The sequence below is a fragment of the Erinaceus europaeus genome, chromosome 10, assembly GCF_950295315.1.
Source record: "Erinaceus europaeus chromosome 10, mEriEur2.1, whole genome shotgun sequence".
Lineage (NCBI taxonomy): Eukaryota > Metazoa > Chordata > Mammalia > Eulipotyphla > Erinaceidae > Erinaceus > Erinaceus europaeus.
The window spans coordinates 21,435,564-21,456,876 of record NC_080171.1 but is presented as its reverse complement, the minus strand read 5'-3'; the positions used below and the strand labels follow the sequence as shown (position 1 = coordinate 21,456,876).

At 36.7% G+C, this 21,313-nt stretch overlaps 1 protein-coding gene across 1 annotated transcript in view; it reads left to right on the top strand.

Annotated features, from left to right (window-relative positions):
* The window catches only part of LOC103118518 (aldehyde dehydrogenase 1A1-like), a 42,255-nt gene that overhangs the window by 1,367 nt on the left and 19,575 nt on the right, over positions 1-21,313 (top strand). The window contains exons 2-6 of the mRNA XM_007528743.3: positions 4,454-4,558; positions 12,488-12,628; positions 15,267-15,396; positions 17,929-17,990; positions 20,076-20,204. Of these exons, the coding sequence (XP_007528805.1) occupies positions 4,454-4,558; positions 12,488-12,628; positions 15,267-15,396; positions 17,929-17,990; positions 20,076-20,204 (567 nt within the window). The remainder of the gene's footprint in view (positions 1-4,453; positions 4,559-12,487; positions 12,629-15,266; positions 15,397-17,928; positions 17,991-20,075; positions 20,205-21,313) is intronic.

Below are 21,313 nucleotides of genomic sequence, written 5' to 3'. Positions count from 1 at the left end.
GTTCAATCCCCCACACTGCCATAAACTAGAGTTAAATGGTGCTCTGGTTAAAAAAAATAAAAATAAGTTATTATTTTCAAAAGGATTTATTAAAGGAAAAAAATGGGTTGAACTTTGTCCAACTGGTAAAGGACACATGTCACCTTCCTCAAGGACCTAGATTTGAGACCTTGGTCCCCACTTGTAGAGGGGGGAGCTTTACAAGCTGTGGGTCAAGGTGCAGGTGTCTTTCTTTCTCCCTCTCAATTTCCCTCCTTACTTCTCTCTATCACAATTTAAAATGAAAATATAAACAAAAAGTTTTTTAAAAAATAAAAGGAAAATCATTTGCACTGAATTTACTATGATCGGGAACAAAAAATCAGGATGAGACCATACCTTCAAACAATTTATACTTGGTAGAGTTCTGCTCAAAGGGTGATAATCTTCCCCATGTTCTTGCTCCAAGTCTGTTCTTCACAGGAAATTTCAGTCCAGTGAAACTAAAAGATTTACATTGAATAATGAACTTCATACAGACCAAAATGATCAGTGATGACTAGCTGATTCTATTATTATTATTACTGAGGATTTTTTTATCTGTGCTGATAAATGGAAAGATTTTGTAGTAATCTGAATGTTACATCTTTCAAAATTCTGACTTTGCAGAAGTCTATAGCTTTCTTTGTATGTATCTCTAGGAAACCCTAAAGTGAAATCTTTTGTATTTGTCAAACTAAGTTTCATTTAGTATACTAAGAAAATTATTCACTTTCCTTAATATCTAGCATACAACTACAGTCTACTGGCCCTTTATGCATTAAAGTTTTTTTTTTTTAAGCTGGAATCTCCAGCTCATGTTAGTCATTGCATAAGAATACGCCTGTAGGGAAAATGATTGACAAGGTACTCAAAAGAATCCTGGATGCAAAAGAAGACATGTGCTGTCATGTTTAAGAATTTCTCTAGGTAAAACTTCCCAATGCAAGTCAATCAGTTCCTTATCCAAGATCTCAGGCATCTAGAAATTTCGCTGGCATCATTTGGTAACTTGGTTTTCCATTATCGCTTTACCACATTCTTTTCACTTTTATAAAAGATAAAAAACTCAAGAAGATAGATGCAAAGTTCTTAGAGAATATTAAAACTCCCAGACATGTAACACTCAATATTAACTCACTGAACAATACTTTGTTCATGTAAGAGATATTTATCTACTAACAATATTTTACACACACACACACATACATACATACATACATACATACACACACACGTGTGCATGCACACACACACCCACACAGAGACATAATTGCACAAAATATAATTATAACTAGATTAATTTGTCACTGAATAATCTTCAATGTTGAAGTGACATATTTGGTATATAGTGAGAGATTTAAGCATTGAAAATCCTATTTAAATCTATCCTCCACTCATGATTTCACTATCAATAATCACTATTAATAATTAATCATCTTTCCATGTCAGTTCAGGGACATGTCTGAATTGGGATATGTGTTAGAAATTCAGTATATGTAGTCTTTCATTTACTATTATGTGGATCAGGGCCTGGGAGATGGTTCAGCCAACAGAGAATACAGTTTATAAGGTCTAGGTTGGATTCCCTGGCAGCAGATGGGAGTATCACCAAAAGGAGAAACCCCTTAAAGGCGATGCAATGTTTTGATGTCTTTCCTCCTCTTCTTCTTCATCCTCTTCATTCTGTTTCTTACATGCTATCTGAAAAAAAAGAAAGGAAAGAAAGAAAGAGTCTTCTGGAATGAAGTAGGTTTGTGCAGGTATGAAGCCACAGAGAATTCCTGGCAGTAAAATCAATAAACTAGTAATTTATCAATATAAATGTATGAACCACATATGGTTTAATATTAAATAAACCAGGTCCTGCTGTCATAATCTATAACCAGAAATTTGTAATAACACATTTAATTATTTAAGGTTGTGTTAATGATTATCTACATTTTTAAAGTGATATGAGAAAAGGGAGAATAAATAGAAGTAATGGCATGAAAGAAAGTTCTAATTTTTGTCAGGGAAAAAAAAAACATAAACTTACCCATCACAGAGGAGTACTTCCTTGAACTTTTTTTTAAATTTATTTAGAAAATGCTATTTGGCTCGATTTTGTTCCCTAAAGATCACAGTTTCACAGTCCCCTCAAATATAAGCTAGCTCTTGTTTTCTCATCAAAGTTGAGGGGGACTTCTTACTTTAACTTAACTTTATCACATATATTTACTTTAATAAAAGCTAAATTAAAATCAAAAAGTCACAATTACATATAAAATAGCAAATTCAAGCTGGCAAAATAGAAACTCAGATTTTTAAATGGTTGGGACTTCTTAGTATTTCTGTTGTATCATTTTGTGCACGGAAACTAATTCCAGGGATCAGAGGTGGCTCAGCTGGTTAAGCACTCACATCTCACATTACAGTGAGAAAGGACCATAGGTTCAAGCCCCTGGTCCCCACCTACAGGAGGAAAGCTTCAGGGTGAAGCAGGCCTGCAGGTGTCTCCCCCGTCCTCTCCATTTCTCTCTGTCTCTATCCAATAATAAATAAATATTAAAAAAGAAACAAATTTCATATTTCTAGACCTCTCATTTATTTATAGATATGTCTTTTCTTAATAAATGCCACTAAGAAATTCAGAAGCTGAGTTTATCTGAGGACAAATCAGATTTTTGATAATCTTTTTTTTAAAAAAATATTATATGTTCATAAAAGTTTAATTAAAGGCCACGGACCTCTTATCTAAGAGAAAATATTTTTTGCCTTTTATTTAACTTTATCTTTTATTTATTTATTTTATTATTACTAGTGATTTAATAATAACTGAGACTATTGTAGGAAAAGAGGAGTGTAAGTCCACATATTTTCCACCACCACAGTTCCATATCCCATCCCTTCCATTGGAAGCTTTCCTATTCTTTACCCTTTGAGAAGTATGAATCAAAATTCTTTATAGAGTGCAGAAGGTGGAAGGTCTGGTCTCTGTAACTGCTTCTCTGCTGGACAGGAGTGTTAATAGGTTGATCCACACCCCCAGCCTGTTTTTACCTGTCCATAGTATGGTAGGGCTCTGGGGAGTGAAGTTCTAGGATATATTGGTGAGGTAGTCTGCCCAGGAAAATCTGGTTGATATCATGGTAATATCTACAGCATGATGGCTGAAATGTCTTAAGATAGAAAGCAGAACAAATTGCTTAATAATTAGGAACTTAAAGGTAAGAATATAGCAGATTTGGGGCCATCATGTGGGAAGAAGCTAGGAAATCTATTTTAGGTATTTTCCATGATGCCCATGACTTTACTAATTTAGTCTGAGCCCAACAGCTAATATGCAGGGAGGGGGTGGGGGGGCTAAAGGTACTATCTGTGAAGTTGGTTTCAGACTTGAGAATAAGACTAGAAATCTGGATCAGGATAAAGAATAGCTCCAAAATATGATAAAAATATATAAGTACTATAAAATATATAAATACCTTTAAATGTAAACCCCATCGATCTGACATAGGGCCCATGTCTATACATATTTAGCACAGGAGCCTGCGTCTCTGCATCCTTGTCAGTCTGAGCTCACATTCCACAGTCACAACTAGGAACATTTTAGGCTGTACATTCTTTTAAAGTGTTTCTTCAAGTGACCTTTAAACTATAAAATACAGGATCAGAAATTGGTTCATTATAATGTCATCTTACCACTAGCTCCAAATAAGCATGTTCTGAATGTAAAGTAGGAAATAGAGTGACTTATAAATATCAGACCTTCCAAAACCACTGTTCTTGTCTCAAATATGTCATGATTTCAGGTGAAAACCTCTTTTCTTGTACTGTTTCCTCCAATCCACATTTTCTACAATTTCAGTGACCTGATAGTGAAATTTAAAAACTCTCTCTCTCTCTCTCTCTCCATATATATATATGTTTAATGTGTGTATGTTTGTAGCATCGATGGAATACCCGGTTATTATGCTAAGTGAAATAGAGAGGCAAAAAAGAAAAAACAGTTGCCAGATGGTTTTGCTCATATGGAATGTAGATAACAAAAGCAAACAGACTTACAAAAATAAAAAAGTAGCCAAAATACCTCAGACTTTGTGATAACGGTAATTAGTGGTTTCAGACCCAGAGGAGGGCCACAGTACTTTGTGGTAGTGTGTGCTTACACATGTACAGATACAGGTGAGAAACTACAACTGTGGCATCTTATAATTTCAAGTCACTGTTAGATCACAGATAAAAAATATTACCTTAAATTTACAAGAAAACTATATCCTAATAATACATACAAGTGTCATCAATACTCATAAAAATTTTGTGGAGGATGAGTATATGGGGATGCTGAGGTGATAACTTTGCCTAAATTAGACTTTACATGAGGTTTGCATGTATAGAAAAATTTCAAAACTTACCTTGTACTTGAATACATTTTCATCTGCTTTCCCTATAGATCTTCATTAACAATGAGTGGCATAATTCAGTGAGTGGTAAGAAATTCCCTGTCTTTAATCCTGCCACTGAGGAGAAGCTCTGTGAGGTGGAAGAAGGAGATAAGGTGAGTTCCTGAACTCTCAGTCTATTTGATGTCAATTTTCTTTATTCCCCACTTTTCTGACCTCCCGAACCCCAAGGCAAAGGCATCTTGAAAAGGGGGTTTCTAGTCTCAGCTGGTTATGAAAAGAACAAATACACTGAGCTATGAAAGGAGAGTGAAGTCTGGGTTTCTGTATGTGTGGTAACTTGCCATAATATTTTCCTTGCTTTCTTTTCAATTGAAATAGCATCTAGAGTTATTGTATGAACAGACGGCATATGAACTGGTCATGTCTTTGAAAATTAGAGGAACATTTATTGATATAAAATAGTTCTTTTTAAGTTGATAATGAAACTAACACAAAAATTAATTAGTACTGTTAGAACAATAAATTGTCAAATTAATAAATTGTCAAATTAATTAATTCTTAAAATATTACTAGTATCTTTAATAACTGAATTTCATTTAGAAGCATCAAAATCATCCACAGCATCTTCTCACACCATAGTAGAGTTGAAATAACATTCAACAGCAAACAGAATGTGAAAGAAAAACCCAAAATATGGAAACTCAACACCACACTACTCAATGCTTACTGGGTGAGAAAATAAATTAAAGAAGATACTAAAATGCTCTTAGAAACAAATGAAAATAAAGATACATGCTATCAGACTATTTGGGACACAGCTAAAGTAGTATTAAGAAGGAAATCCATAGCCATACAAGCACACATAAAGAAACAATAATACACTCAAATACGCAACCTGACTTCTCATCTGAGTTAGAAAAAGAACAAGAAAAGCCACAATAAGGATATGGAGCAAATTAACAACAACAACAAAAATATGAGTCACTCTTCAAAAAAAAATAGATAAAGACACAAAGGAATGAGATGACATCCCATGCTCATGGATTAGAAGAATTAATATTGTCAAAATGCTACCCAGAGCCATATATTATCACTATCCCCATCAAAGTACCAATGAATTTATCTAAAGGAATAGAATCAAAGTTAAAAAACTTTATCTGGAACAACAACAACAAAAAAATCCCTAATATTGCCAAAAAAATCTTGAGGAAAGGAACAGGACTGGAGTTCTTACATGGCCAGACCTAAAGCTATATCATAGAGCTACAGTAATCAAAACTTCCTGGTACTGGAACAAAAATAGACTCACAGAGCAATAGAATAAAACTGAGGATCAAACAGTAGGCCCCCTATGACTAATTTTTGACAAAGAATCCCAAACCATTAGTGGTGAAAGGAGAGTCTCTTCAACAAATCGTGTTGGGAAAATTAGATTGAAACATGCAAGTGGATGAAATTAAACCATCACATATCACCAAGAACAAAAGTCAACTCTAAGTGGATCAAGGACATGGATATTACTCCAGAAACTATCAAATTCATAGTAGAAAATATTGGCAGGACATTTCATGATCTATACTTCAAAAAATCCTTCAAGGATTCAAATCTAACAGTAAGGAAAACAAAAGCAAAAATAAAACAATGGAAATACATCAAAATTAAAAGCTTCTGCACAGCACAGGGTATCACCACTCAAACAGAAAGACACCATGCAACATGGAAGAAGATCTTTACAACAAACATCTCAGGAAAAGAAATTATAACCAAAATACATAGAGAGCTCAGCAAGCTTAACACTAAAAGAAAAGACAATCTTATTAGAAAATAGGACCAGGACATGGACAGAAATTTCACTGAGGAAGAGAGCCAGAAAGACAACAAATGTATGAGAAAGTGCTCAAAGTCACTGATCATTAGAGAAATGCATAAAGACAGCCATTAGATATCACTTTACACCTGTGAGAATGTCATACAACAGAAAGTACAGAAACAACAAATGGAGAGGATGTATGGAGAAAGGGGCCACTTTTGCACTGCTGGTGGGAGTGTAAAATGGTTTGACTGTTGTGGAAAGCAATCTGGAGACTTTTCAGCACATTAGATATCAACTTTCCAGGGGTAGATAGCATAATGTTTATACAAGTAGACTGTCATGCCTGAGGCTTTGGAATCCCAGGTTCAATCTCCTGCACCACCATAAACCAAAGATCAGCAGTGTTGTGTGCTTTACATTGGGTTGTTCTAGCTCTCCCCCTGCCAAGAAAATTGGTTCAGTCCTGCTAGTTTTTGCGGCCCGCTTGTCCCCACCCCAAAGAACCCTGAGAGAGTTCCAGGGTTCCAGAGTTCGAGAGTATTTGGCGCCGCTGCGGGGGAAAGAGGCAACAGAGTTCTGTTTGGTGATTAGTTTGGGTTAGTTTATGAATCGTTGTTCCTGAATAAAGAAATACAGCTTCCCTGCCCAGCCATGTGTCCTTGAGTCTCTGTTACCTGCCCGTGAAGCTAGCCTGGCCAGCTGAAGCTCCAAATTTTAACAACACAGCAGTAACCTGGCAAAAAAGAAGGAGGAGGAGGAGAAGGAGACATTGACCTTCCCTATGACTCAGTAATTCCTCTCCTGGGATATACCCAAATGGAAAGAAAAAAAAGAAGTACCTATCAGAAGAGATCTATGTATACCTATGTTCACAGTAGCACAATATTTTTATTGCCAAAACCTGGAAGCAACCCAAATGCCCAACATCAGATGAGTAGCTAATATGTGGTATATATTCACAATACAATACTATTTGGCTGTCAAAAATGATGAAGTCATCCCCTATGCATCATCTAGATGAAACTTGAAGATAACATGTTAAGTGTAAGGGACAATGACAGATTCTAAATGATCTCACTTTTAAGCAGGACTTAATATATAGGGACAGGGAGGGAACTAACGAAGTAAAACATGGACTCAACAGAGTGTATTATATCAAGGCAAAAGACTCTAGGGAATCGGGGGAGGGATGCATTCTCCACTGTAAACTAAGTTTTCTAAAGGAAAAAAAAATAACATTTATACTAATGTAACACCACAATGCTGCTTTAACAAGCCATCTGCCATTAATTCTTATTGTGTTAAAATGCTGCATGTTAAAATTAATTAATTTAGAAAACTGAATTTAAAAATGATCTACACTAAGTTACAAATGTAAACATCACAAACAGACCTTATTAAGGATGAATTTCTAAAGATTTGCATAATTCTTTAATACTCAAAAGCATTTGGTGAAGAAGGTACTATTTTCATCTGCTTTTTCAAATGATGGTAAAACAGCAGAATAAAATGGTGAGGACTGGACTAGTATCTCACACACTATTTTGTTAAATCAAGGAAATAGTCTTTTTTTTCATCAAGCTTTAAGTTTCTTTTTAAATTTTTTATTATCTTTATTTACTTGCTGTATAGAGATAGAAATCAAGAAAGAAAGGGGAGATAGAGGAGGTGAGAGAGAGAGAGAGATACCTGCAGCACTGCTTCACCACTTGTGAAGCTTTCTTCCTACAGATGGGGACCAGGAACTTGAACCTGGGTCCTTGCACATTGTAACCTGCCCTCAACCAGGTGTGCCACCACCAAGCCCCAACTTTTAAGCTTCTTTTTATTTTTTTTATTTATAAAAGGAAACATTGACAAAAACATAGGATAAAAGGGGTACAACTCACACAATTCTCATCATCAGAACTCTGTATCCCATCCCATCCCTTAATAGCTTTCCTATTGTTTTATTTATTTAATTATTTATTTATTTATTTTCCCTTTTGTTGCCCTTGTTCTTTTTCATTGTTCTTGTAGTTATTATTAATGTTGTTATTGATGTTGTCATTGTTGTATAAGACAGAGAGGAGGGGAAGACAGAGCGGGGAAGAGAAGCTTTCCTATTCTTTATCCCTCTGAGAGTATGGACCCTGGGTCATTATGAGGTGCAGAACTGGAAGGTCTGGCTTCTGTAATTGCTTCATCGCTGAACATGGGCTTTGATAGGTTGATCCATACTCCAAGCCTGCCTTTCTCTTTCCTTAGTGGGGCAGGGCTCTGGGGAAGTAGGGCTCCAGGACACATTGGTGTCCTGGGAAGTCTGTTTGGCATCATGGTAGCATCTGTAACCTGGTGGCTGAAAAGAGAGTTAACATATAAAGCCAAACAAATTGTTGACTAATCATGAACCTAAAGGCTGTAATCGTGCAGATGAAGAGTTGAGGGGGTCTACGTTTTGTGGATAGCTACTAGACCTATTTTAGTTATATTCCATATGGCTTATGACTATGCTATTTTTTTTCCCTGAGCCTGAAATCTGATATGCAGGTGGATTCTAGTTATTATCTGGGGAGATGATACCATGGCTGGTAAAAGGACCAGAAAGCTGGATCAGGGAAGAGAGTAGCTCCCAAATATGAGAAAGGTGTATAAATATTGTTGACTATAAATCCCATCGATTTGATGTGATCTGGGGCCCATATTCAGCTTAGGGCCTATGTGAACTCTGCATCCCTGTAGATCTGATCTCAAATTCTGTGGTCATAAGTAGGAACGTTCCAAGCTGCCCCAATTTCAGGACCCATCTTCTTCAGGTGGGACATAGAGTATGTTGTCCAGCCTCCGTTCAGAGGATGGAACATTCTCTACCATTGCTGATCCAAGTTGAGGGTAACCTATAAGTTTCTATGTACCACCTTGTACATCACTGGACTAGTCTAGACACATCTGAAAATTGACTACAGAAATGATGTTGAAAGCTTTCCAAGTCTTGTGCACATCAGAACTTGCTGATGCTTTATGGAGACACATACTGCAGGGCACCCCCTTCTCCCAGAGTTTGTTTCATTAATTTTAGAGTGGTGTTGGATAATTTGTATTTGGACAATGCTTCCAAGTAAGTCACATTTCTGACAAACTATCAGTAACAAACTAATGTCTCTGGTAAAGTAGGACTAGGGAAATACATTTTGAGGCCCACTGAGGTAATGTGTTGAGCCTCTTCGATTTAAGCATTGAATGGGGGCAGAGATTTTGACCGGTTAGATATCTGATGGCTAGAGATGACTCTGGTGATCACTACACATCTCAATGAAACAGTAAGGTCAAACTTCAGCAAAGATATAGTGTTTATGCCTGACAATAAAGACCTGGAAGGCTATGCACCAAGAAGCACACCCAGAAAGAGGAGGGAGATATACTTGACATGTTTTCTTATATCTTCCTAGTACTACATACCCTGAAATGTACTGCTAGTTGTTTGAGTGGTTCTGGAAACCCTAGAGAGATAAAAAAAAAAAAAAAGTAATAAATGACACAGCAAAGACACAGTTTAGCCTTTTATAGCTACAAACACCACTCAGAAGGAAGACTGCCAAGCTCTGTTCAGTTAGCAATGAACTAAAGATTTAAAAAGCCATGTATTATCATTTACTGCCATCAGGCTTATTTCTGGGCCTCTATATTAATGTGATGGCTTCACCATTACCAATGGTCTTTTTTTGTTACCCCCACTCTCTAATAGATACTGTGGAGGTGGGAGTTCGGGTAGTCAAAGAGAAAAAGGAAAGACAACTGCAGTACTGTTAACACAACTTGAAGTTTTTCCCCTGCAAGTGAGAACCTGGATCTTAAAACCATGATCTCAAATATGATGATGTGTGTGCTCACTTGAGTTGAGTGTGCTACCACCTGGCCCCAGGAAAAATATTCTTAATTCTGTATCACTTAAATATTCTTAATTGTTATGGGCCTGTGGGGCAAGTTGCATCAGTAAAATAGGTCTTTTCCAGGAGTTCCAGCTGAAATATTAGCAAGAAGTCTCTGAGAACTTTATTTTTTGAATTGTTGGTGACATTTACCTAATTCTGACCATATAGTAAAGTAGAAGCTTTAGAAATATCTGTCATTCATATGCTTTACACTTATTGACAACTGCTACTGCTTCTCAGAAAGGAACAGAATTATTTGTGCAAATGTAGATAAAGGATATTCACTCTTATCCAGCAGTGCTGCAAATCAGGCTACAGTGCTAACCAATTTGACTAGACACCTGGTCACTCATGTTAAATTGTTCATGATAAAAATAGTTAAGGATAAGCAACTGGTTGCTTAGCATACAGAACTTTTGTCAGTATGTTATTTCTTTGACATGACCCATTATCATGGGCTTTTTGCTCTTGTCAGTTTTGCTGCATGAAGTCAGTGCACTTCAAATGCGTAATAACTTTTCACAGCACTGCTCAGTGTAAGGTACAAATCTCACAAATTATTTTGTCACTTTTAAACCTAATATTCTGGAATTGACTATTCACATATGAGTCAAGAGGTTTTCAGGATTTAGTGTGTGAGTGGAATGGAGCTGACAATGACCTCTGTATTGCCTTTCAAAAGTTTTATACAGAAAGAGGTGGGGAGGGAGAACAAAAGGAGGCTACAAAGAAAAACACAGGTGTGGGAAGGAACTGTTTTCTTTTCACTTCATTTACTCACTGAGGCTATATTGACTAATCTCAAAATCACATTTAATACTAAAGCATGACCTAAGATAATTGGCTGAGATGAAAGTGGCTGTCCATTAAAGTAAGTGCCCTTGACACGTGTAAAGGTAAAACTGGTCAAATATTTTCTTCAAATCTGAATGAATTTAATATAGGGACATACGGACTAGCAGGGATAGAAGTGTTCTTTCTTGACTATACTTAAGAGGCATTTGATATTTCATTGTTCAGACTGTCTTTGCATTTTCAGATCATAATCGCTTTACAAAATGTTCATATTAAACATGCTAAGGCAAAAGGTTTGCTGAGGGTTGCAAATCTAAATGTAGCAGCCTTTTTTTTTCTGGTCAATAAAAAGAGTATGTCCCTGTGAAACTTAGTCTCTGAACAAAAATCCAAGTAATGATAGTTCTTAAATTAGAAAGTACAGCTTTTATGTCCAATAGCTTTGATTAATGTAAAAAGATTTGCTAAATAGAACCAATTAAGTTGTTACTGATTGTATTAATTACTATTATATGTCAATGTAGTCATAAGAAAATTATTTAGGGAACATCCTTATATAAAACCTATAGAACAGTATGAGTTTAAAATATGAGTAATATATGCAAGAGCCTGGATTTAAGCCTTTGGCTTCCACTTGCAGGGAGGAAGCTTCACAAACAGTGAAACAGGGCTGCAGACCTCTGTTTCTCCCTCATTTATTACCCTTTCACTCTCAATTTCTGTCTTATAGAAGAGAAAAGGAAAAAAAAATAGAATAACAGGCTGCTGAGAGAGATGGGTTTATTATGCAGACACAAAACCCCAGCAAGAAATAAACACTGCTAACAGAATTATTAGCTTTGTATTGGCTGTCTACTATAAGCCCAGAATAGTAACATGTTATAGCTTTTAATAAAGGTAACAGTAATATCAACTATAAAGGAGATCACTGTCAGAATAATCTTGCAGAGCTGTAAGATTATATTTTGAAGTCAGATATGGAATTGAATTTGAATCTATTTGCTGACTTTCATGTATTATAAAGTAAGATTGATTGGGCCAGCAATATAGCTCATCTGGATAGTATACTCATTTTGTCATCTGCATGACCTAAGTGAGCTTCCCTCTAATACATTGGAGAAAACTTTGGTACTATAGTCTCTCTCTCTCTCTCTCTCTCTCTCTCTCTCTCTCTCCTCTCCATCTCTCCCTCTCCCTCTCTCTTTATCCCTCTCCCTCTCCCTCTCCTTCTCTCTCTCTCTTCCTCTCCCTCTGCCTTTCTCCCTCTCCCTCTCAGTCTCTCTCATTCTGCCTGTCTTTCTATATATCTATAATATATAAATATAATAATGCAGGATCATGTGGTGTCACACCCTAAGCACACATACAGCTAAGTACAATGGCCTACATAAAGATCCAGGTTTGAGCTCCATATATAATATATATTATATGGATGGTAGTTGACCTTAAGCTTATAGAAACAGAATGGCTACTTATGAGAGCTTTAACCTATTTGATAGTTCTTAGCATTGGGTTTGCTCTAGCATGTGTAGGTTGCTGAATGTAATGCAATTGCTTTACAGGAGGACATTGAGAAGGCAGTGAAGGCCGCACGGCAGGCTTTCCAGATCGGCTCTCCATGGCGCACGATGGACGCCTCTGAGAGGGGACGCCTGCTGTTCAAGTTGGCTGATTTGATTGAGAGAGATCGCCTGCTGTTGGCAGTAAGTATGAGTCATGATCTCTAGGAAGCATTTATTGTTCAGTGTGGAAGCTTTTTTTAGGCATAGGGGTTCATCCAGCTGAGTACACTCATTACCACATCCAAGGACCTGGGTTCAAGCCCCTGGTCCTCACTTACATGGCAGAAACTTCACTAGTAATGGAGCAGGTCTATAAGAGTCTCTCTCTCTCTCTCCTTTTCTGACCCCACTCTCCTCTTAATTTCTTTCTCTCCTATCAGAAATTTAAAAAGAAGAAGAAAAAGAAAGGGAAAAATGGCCACCAGTTGTGGTGGATTCTTCATGTAAGCACCAAACCCCAGAGATAATCCTATAACCCTAGTTTCAATAGCAATAGTAATAACAATAATAATAATGATGGCATTACCTCGTATCAGACCATTGCCTTTGAATTTATTTACAGCGAATAATCTGCATCCAGCTCTTAACAATGTTCATTTCTACTACCAAATTTCTACTACTACTTCTACAAGACAAATTCTAAAGTCTAGACTTGGCAAACTCCAGTAAATGAAGTTAAACATATGCCTTTTCACTATTCACAATTTCTAAGAGTCTTTCAGAAATTCACATGACTATCCTAAAATATTACATTGGATTTATCAAACTTACTTGACCACAGAACTCTTTTTACTGGAAAATTTCATAGTTCCTTTAAAATGCAGAGAATTATTAACTTTAAAATCTTCTGATAGTTTTGTAAAACTGTGTTTAATCACAACTTGAAAACAAAAGAAAAATAAAGCTAGGAAAGTAAGACTTAAAAAATAAAGATTCGTACATGATTTGATTTTTGCCACTGTTGTTGCTGTTTTAAATCGAAGGCAGAGAGGCAGGGAGAGAGTGAAAGAGGCCACATAACTGAAGTGTCAGTACAGTGAGGGCCAGAGTCTAGCCCGGGTCATGCACATGGCAAAGTAGTGCATTGTAAACTAATCTGCCAAACCAATCATTTCATGTATAAATTGAAAAGATTGTTTTCTGCCACCAGGGTTATCACTGGGGCTATGAATCCACCATCATCAGTGGTCATTTTTTCCTTTCCATATTTTTTTCCTATTTTATTTTAGTTGGATAGGATGGAGAGATTGAGAGGGTAGGCAGGAATAGAAGAGAAAAAGAGGGGGCTGGGTGGTAGCACAGTGGGTTAAGAAAAGGGGGGCGAAGCACAAACACCAGTTTAAGGAACTCACTTGGAGCCCCTGGCTCCCCACCTGCAGGGGGTTCACCTCTCAGGTCTGCAGGTGTCTATATTTCCTTTCCTCTCTGTCTTCCCCTCCTCTCTTGATTTCCCTCTGTACAACAACAATGAGAGCAATAACAACAACAATAACAACAACAACAACAACGGTAAACAAAGGCAACAAAAAGGGAAAAAATGACCTCCAGGAGCAGTAGATTCATAATGCAGGCACCGAATCCCAGTGATAACCTTGGAGGCAAAAAACAAACAAAGAATAAATAAATAAATAAAAATGAAAATAAGAGAAAAAGAGAGACACCAGAGGCCAGGTGGTGCCACATCTATTTGAGCACACATGTTACAGTGCACAAGGACGCAGGTTTGAGTCTCTGGTCCCCACTTGCAGGGGGAAAGCTTTTCGAGTAGTGAAGCAGTGTTGCAGGTATCTCTATCTTTCTTCTTCTCTACCCCCCTTACCTCTCAATTCCTGAATGTCTCCATCCAAATAAATAAATAAATAAAGTTAATATAAAAAATGTAAAAAAAAAGAGAGAGAGAGACCTTCAGACCTACTGCTCTGCCTGTGAGTCTTGTGCATGGTAATGTGCGCTTTTAAATGGGTCCGTCGTCACTCAGCGCTTGAATGCAAAATTTTCAAATGATTGTTCTTAACAGTTACATACATGAAATTCTTGCCTTTTGTTGTAGTATACAATAAGTGGAATTTTCCTAGAACTCCTAAGAATATGGTAACACTCTCACTAGTTGTGTACATATTAAATTAGGAGCAATTCTTTCAAGTCACAATTTATAGTTTCTTTATTTCTTTTTGGTATATGATCTTAAATAGTTATTTCAAATGTATTTTTCAATATATACTTATTCAATTATGAGAGAGAGAGAGAGAGAGAGAGAGAGCAGCACAGTGATGATATTGGCTAATAGCAGTACCAAGGATTAAAGCTAGTTTCTCTAGGGCATAAGTCCTGCAAGTCTGTCACAAGTCTGCACTGTCACATCCTCCAGTTCTAACTTTTAGAAAGAGATTGAACAAGTTGACATATAAAATCTTCTAGCATGGGAGTAGGGCGGTAGAGCAACGGGTTAAGCTCACGTGGAGCAAAGCGCAAAGACCAGCATAAGGATCCCCGTTCCAGCCCCCCCCCCATCTGCAGGGGAGTAGCTTCACAGGTGGTGAAGCAGGCCTGCAGGTGTCTTTCTCTCCCCCATTCTGTCTTCCCCTACTCTTTCCATTTCTCTCTGTCCTATCAACAACGACTACAACAATAAAATAATAAGGGCAACAAAATGGAATAAATAAATATAAAAAATCCTTTAGCACATCACTAATCAAAATATTAGTTATATATTTCTTATATTAACTTTTTATGGAAATTTGTATTTGAATTGCTTTCTTTTTTTTTTTTTTTTTTTTAGACAATGGAATCAGTGAATGGTGGGAAGCTATTTGTCAATTCTTATTTGGTGGATTTGGACATTTCCCTAAAAGCTTTACGTTACTGTGCAGGATGGTCTGACAAGATCCAGGGCCGCACAATACCCATAGGTGAGTAATTTGGGAAAGCCAGCAGGGATGGGGTAAGGGAAAGACACTGTAGAACTCAATATCTCTAAACTTTCCCTTTTAGAGTTATCAACCAAATAAAGCAAGATTGCTTTTCCCTTGGCTTTGAGCCAAAGCAGTCCTGAACCTGGAAATTCTGCTAAGAATCTTTACATAACATTTATTGTATTCTTTTTATTTTTCAGCATGGTCATGCACAGTACTATATTATGGGAGGGGGTGGGTTATGGAGATTGGGTGGTGGGAATTGTGTGGAGTTGTACCCCTCCTACCTTATGTTTTTGTTCATTAATCCTTTCCTAAATAAAAAATTAAAATATATATATATATATTACAGGAAACATCAAAATAAGAGTATTCTGATGTCCACAATTACTGCTTCAAAAAGGCTCAAACCTTTCCAAAACTGACCTCAAAAATTATTTGTACTTTATTAAAAAGTGAAAACAAGTATCAGCAAAACAGCTTACTTGCACAATGTGCTACTTCGCCATATACATGAACCAGGTTTGAACCCAGTCTCCAGTGCATTGGAGGAAGCGTTGGTGCTGTGGACTTTCACATCTCTCTCTCTCTCTCTCTCTCTCTCTCTCTCTCTCTCTCTCTCCCTCACCAAAAAAACAAAAATTAAATAGTTAAGTAGTTTCAAAGAAGTTGGGATTGAATAATTTAAATTTAAATAATTCAAATTTTTAAATTTTTAAATAATTAAATTTAAATAATTTAAAGTTAATTGTAACTGAGTGTGTATATATAGGTGACTGTACAATTGAATATGTGTAAATTAGTGTATATTTATTAGACACTTAATGGAATAGGAATATAAAATGTATATCAGCATAAAAAACATTACTGGAAGAATTTATCTTTCATACTCTAAGCCTAGCCCAGGTGTATATTTTTTAATCGAATTGGCGTATCATCAACTTGAAAAGAGAGGGTGAGAGACCATGATGTTATCCATAAATGTGGCTGTCTTAGGAACTCTGACTTTGCCTTTTCATAATATCAGAGAAGCAACAGTACAAATAGATTCTGATAAGGAATCTTCCTGCTATGTCAAGAGGCTTCTGTGGAAACTAGAGCAGAGCACAGAGCACAGTGGAACTTCAGGGAGGCAGCAGAAAATCTTGAAGCATGAAATCATCAGATTCTAAATTAAAATAAAGGTCTTTGTTGTTTTTATCCATGGATTAACAGTTCACTATTATTGGGGAGAGAGAGAGAGGAAAAGGAAGAAAGGAAAGAAAGAAAAGAACAAAGAGAAGGAAGGGAGAAAAAGAGGAAGGAAGAAAGAGAGAGATTGAGGAAGGAAGATTTTTTAGAACTAGCCAAGAAGAGAGACTTACTGCTAATACAGGGATTTTTTTTTTTCCCCTCCAGGGTTATTGTTGAGGCTCACTCAGTGCAGGGACTAAGAATCCACTGATCCTGGCAGCCTTTTTTTTTTTTTTTTCCATTTTATTATATAGGACAGAGAGAAACTAGGAGATGAGGGGGAGAAAGAAAGGGAGAGATAGACACCTGCAGACCTGCTAAGCCTCTAGTGAGGTGTCCCCCACCCCTACAGATGATGTGCTGAGGCTTGAACCAGGATCCCTTGCACAGGTCCTTGTGCCTAGTACTGTATATACTTAACTGGGTGTGCCACTGCCCAGCCCCACTAGGGATTTTTTTCAGAAATGTACATTATAAAATCATATTCCCATTCAGAAGATATCTGACCTCTTAGGTCACATAACTTACTAGGAGCTTCTAACTTTGTGGCTCAGCACCACATAGGGATACCACAACTCTGATAGTAGGAGCTGTGGTATCTCTCTCTTTCTCTGTGCATCTGCCCCTCTTTCTCTAAATGAATTTCAAAAAAAATGGAAAAGTCAGCACAGAGTGTTGAAATTGTACATATTTGTAGCCACAATAGTGAAATAAATAAACGAGACAAAATAACTTTTAATATGTATTTATTAATAAACATATTTGTGATATTTGATAAGACAGAGAATAGCTGAAAAGTGGAGGGGAGATAAGGAGACAGAGAGACACCTTCAGACCTGCTTCACCACTTTTGAAGCTTCCCCCAGCAGGTGGGGACTGGGAAATTGAACCCAGGTCCTTGTACATGGTAACGATTGTACTCAATTAGATGTACTACTGCCCAAATCAATGTATTTTTTAAATGTCTACTTTGGTAAAACTTTGAGCTACCATAAATACCTTTCACTATGGTTTTCCCCTCAGCCACATACCTGCTACTTTCCTTCTCGTTCCTTTTCCATGGAACTTGGAAGTTAATAATGATCAGAAAACAGCTTTCTTCGAGTGATGTAACTTCCATTAAGCATGTCTTGGAGCTTTTCTAATTCTGTGTGTTTGGAATATTATTTTAGATCTCAAGTTTTATTTTTGAAGTAGCTAAAGATTTTCTTATAGTTATATATAATACCTACCTTTCACATCAGCCCCCAATGTGCATTCATCTATAAATGTTTATGTATATGTTTTATTTTCCAGATGGAGAATTTTTTACTTATACAAGACATGAACCTATTGGTGTGTGTGGGCAAATTATACCTGTAAGTTAGCAACCAATATACTTTTCAAGGATTAAAAACAGAAACAAAAGTAGTAGTAGTAGAAGAGAACTGAGATGATGATGATGACGATGACTTCTGTTTTGTTTGTTCATTAAGCTTTCTCAGTATAATTGGATACTCAGATAATATGCAACAAATCAGGACATGTTTTTCTTGGGTATCCCTATGACCATAAATTGAATTTAAGTTAGTTATTTATCCTGTGATATCATGTGGGTATATTTCAGCATGATGGCACCAACACATCTCAACATTTTACTCTGTAGTTTATTTTTTAAAATAACTTGCTTTACCCTATCTGCAAAGGGAACTTCATGATTAGTAAAGCAATGCAGAGCAAAGTCTCTCTCTGTCTCTCTTTTTCTCTTTCTCTCTTTATTTCCCTCTCTCTGTCTTTCTGTCTGTCCCCTACTCTAATCTCAGTCTCCCATTGTCCCATCAAGTAAAAGAATCAAAAAAAAAAAAAAAATGGTGAGGGATGGGGGCCACTGAGACCAGGGAATTTGCCATGTAGGCACTGAGCCCCAGTATTAGCCCTGGAGGCAATATTAAATAAATAAATAAATAAATAAATAAATAACATTATTTAATTGAAGTAAATATAAACCTATTTACATGCATTTAGTGAATAAATCAACAATATTTTAGCTGCTGCAAAGACACTGTTTTAGTGATATATACTATAATATATCATTTTTAACCTTTATAATTTCATTTGACCTTCTCATAATAAAGAAGGGCATCAACCAGAGTATTTAAATCTTAAAACAAAAAAAATAATACATTAACAAATTTATTCCAGAAGTTTGGGGAGAATTTTATGAAGTTTACCTTCATGTAGAGGATTCTGTATTCCAGATTTATATTGCTGATAGCAGTGTATTTAAGTAGAGTCACCAATATTTCCTTGTATGTCCAACAGATAGTATATTAACCCATGATTTAACTTTAGATGACATGTTCGAAAAGGGGAAATAAAAACAATAGTAAAGTGATTTGAAGTTCTTAGCTGAGGAAGTGGCAATGACTTAACTTCTATCCTAGGAACTGAAATTCTTACATATCCTTTTTTATTTATATATAAACTGGAAGTATTGCTAAGACCATAGAATAAGAGGGATATAACTCCACACAATTCCTAGGCCACCAGAACTCAGAATCCAGTCCTTACCCTTGAAAGTTTTCCTATTCTTTGTCCCTCTAGGAGTATGGACCCAGGATCATTATGAGGTGCAGAAGGTGGGATGTCTGGCTTCTGTAATTGCTTCTCCACTGAATATGGACATCAATCCATATTTTTTAGTGAAATTGTTCTTTAGCTCAAAAATCCCAATAAAATAAAAAACAATTACATTGTTGAAAACTTAGATTAACAACTATTCACTGCCTTCATGTGCTGAACTTTTGACTCCTTTCTCAATAAATCTTCAGGACAACATTCTGAAACAGAGATCTACTACTGTTACAGGGAACCTTGCGCCCCACCTCACCCCCAATTTATAGGATTTTTTGCCTCTTTTAGCATAGAAATGGCTATTAGACTTGAAGCAGACTTGCAAGTGTCTCAATGTCTCTCTCATTTTTAATTTCTGCCTGTCTCTATCCAATTAATAAATAAAGGTAATAAAATTTTTGAAAGAATTGAAAATAATAGGACTTGATAAAATTCTGAAGCTCTGTCATTTTGCACTTTTATTTTGGACTAAGACTTTTTTTTATTAATTTTTTATTTTTGAGAGAGATGCAGAGAGAGAGAGACACACAGAGAAACACCAGAGCACTGCTCAGCTCTGGTTTATGGTGGTGCGGGGGATGGAACCTGGGACTTGGGAGCCTCAGGCATGAAAGTCTGTTTGCATAACCATTATGCTATCTCCCCCACCCTGGACTAAGACTTTTTTAAAAAAAAATTATCATTTTCTTTTAGCAGTGATCATAATTGGAGTATACAGGACGATGAAACAAAACTACTACTTAGTATCTACAGAGAGTGTATGATGCAGAATCTAGAATAATAATGTGGCTTTCAGCAATACAAAGACTCTATTGTATGTTGCTTTCTAGTGGAATGGCCCACTGATCATACTCATTTGGAAAGTAGCAACTGCCCTGAGCTGTGGAAACACTGTGGTTGTCAAACCTGCAGAACAAACTCCTCTCACCGCTCTTCATGTGGCATCTTTAATAAAAGAGGTAAATTTCCTTAGTCAAATAGTTATAACAGCTCAGGAGTCTGCTTTGCAATAAGAAGACCCCATCTGGTGTGATTTTTTAAAAATTTATTTACTTATAAAATAGAAACACAGACAAGACCATAGGATAAGAAGGGTACAATTCCCACCACCAGAGATTCGTATCCCATCCCCTTCCCTGATAGCTTTCCTATTTTTTAACCCTGTGGGAGTATGGACCCAGGATCATTATGGGGTGCAGATGTTGGAAGGTCTGGCTTCTGTAATTGCTTCCCCGCTGAATATGGGCATTGAAAAGTCAATCCATACTCCCAGCCTCCCTCTCTCTTTCCTAGTGGGGCATGGCTCTGAGGAAGTGGAGCTCTAGGACACATTGGTGGAGTCATCTGTCCAGGGAATACTGGTTGGCATCATGGAACCTGGTGGCTGAAAAAGAGTTAACATATAGAGCCATACAAATTGTTGACTAATCATGAACATAGTGGCTGCAATATTGCAGATGAAGATTTGGGAGAATAGCATATATCAAAAAGGACAGCAGCAACAAATGCTGGGGAGATTGTGGGGCAAAGGAACCTTTCTGCACTGCTGGTGGGAATCTGGTGGGATTTTAAGTCAGTGGCTTCTGTCCCATAGTGATTATTTACCATTGCTCTACTGGCTACTATTTCTGGCAGAAAACCCAAATAAATTTCTGCCCAAGCGGAGATAGTAAGCCAAACTCAAAGCTTTATAATATGGCCTCCTAATGACCAAGTTTTTGTCTCTTTCATCCAGCTTTTATAGGTGCCAATTAATAGTGAAACAGATATGTTCTCCTTTAAAATGTTGACTAACAAGTTGATTAATTTTTTTCATAAGAGCACATCATTTATATATATATGTATATGTATGTATATATATATTTCCTTTCTGTTGCCTTGTTTTTATTGTTGTTGTAGTTATTATTATTGTTGATGTTGTCATTATTGGATAGGACAGAGAGAAGTGGAGAGAGGAGGGAAAGACAGAGAGGGGGAGAAAAATTCAGACACCTGCAGACCTGCTTCACCACTTGTGAAGCGACTCCCCTGCAGGTGGGGAGCCTGGGGCTCAAACCCGGATCCTTAT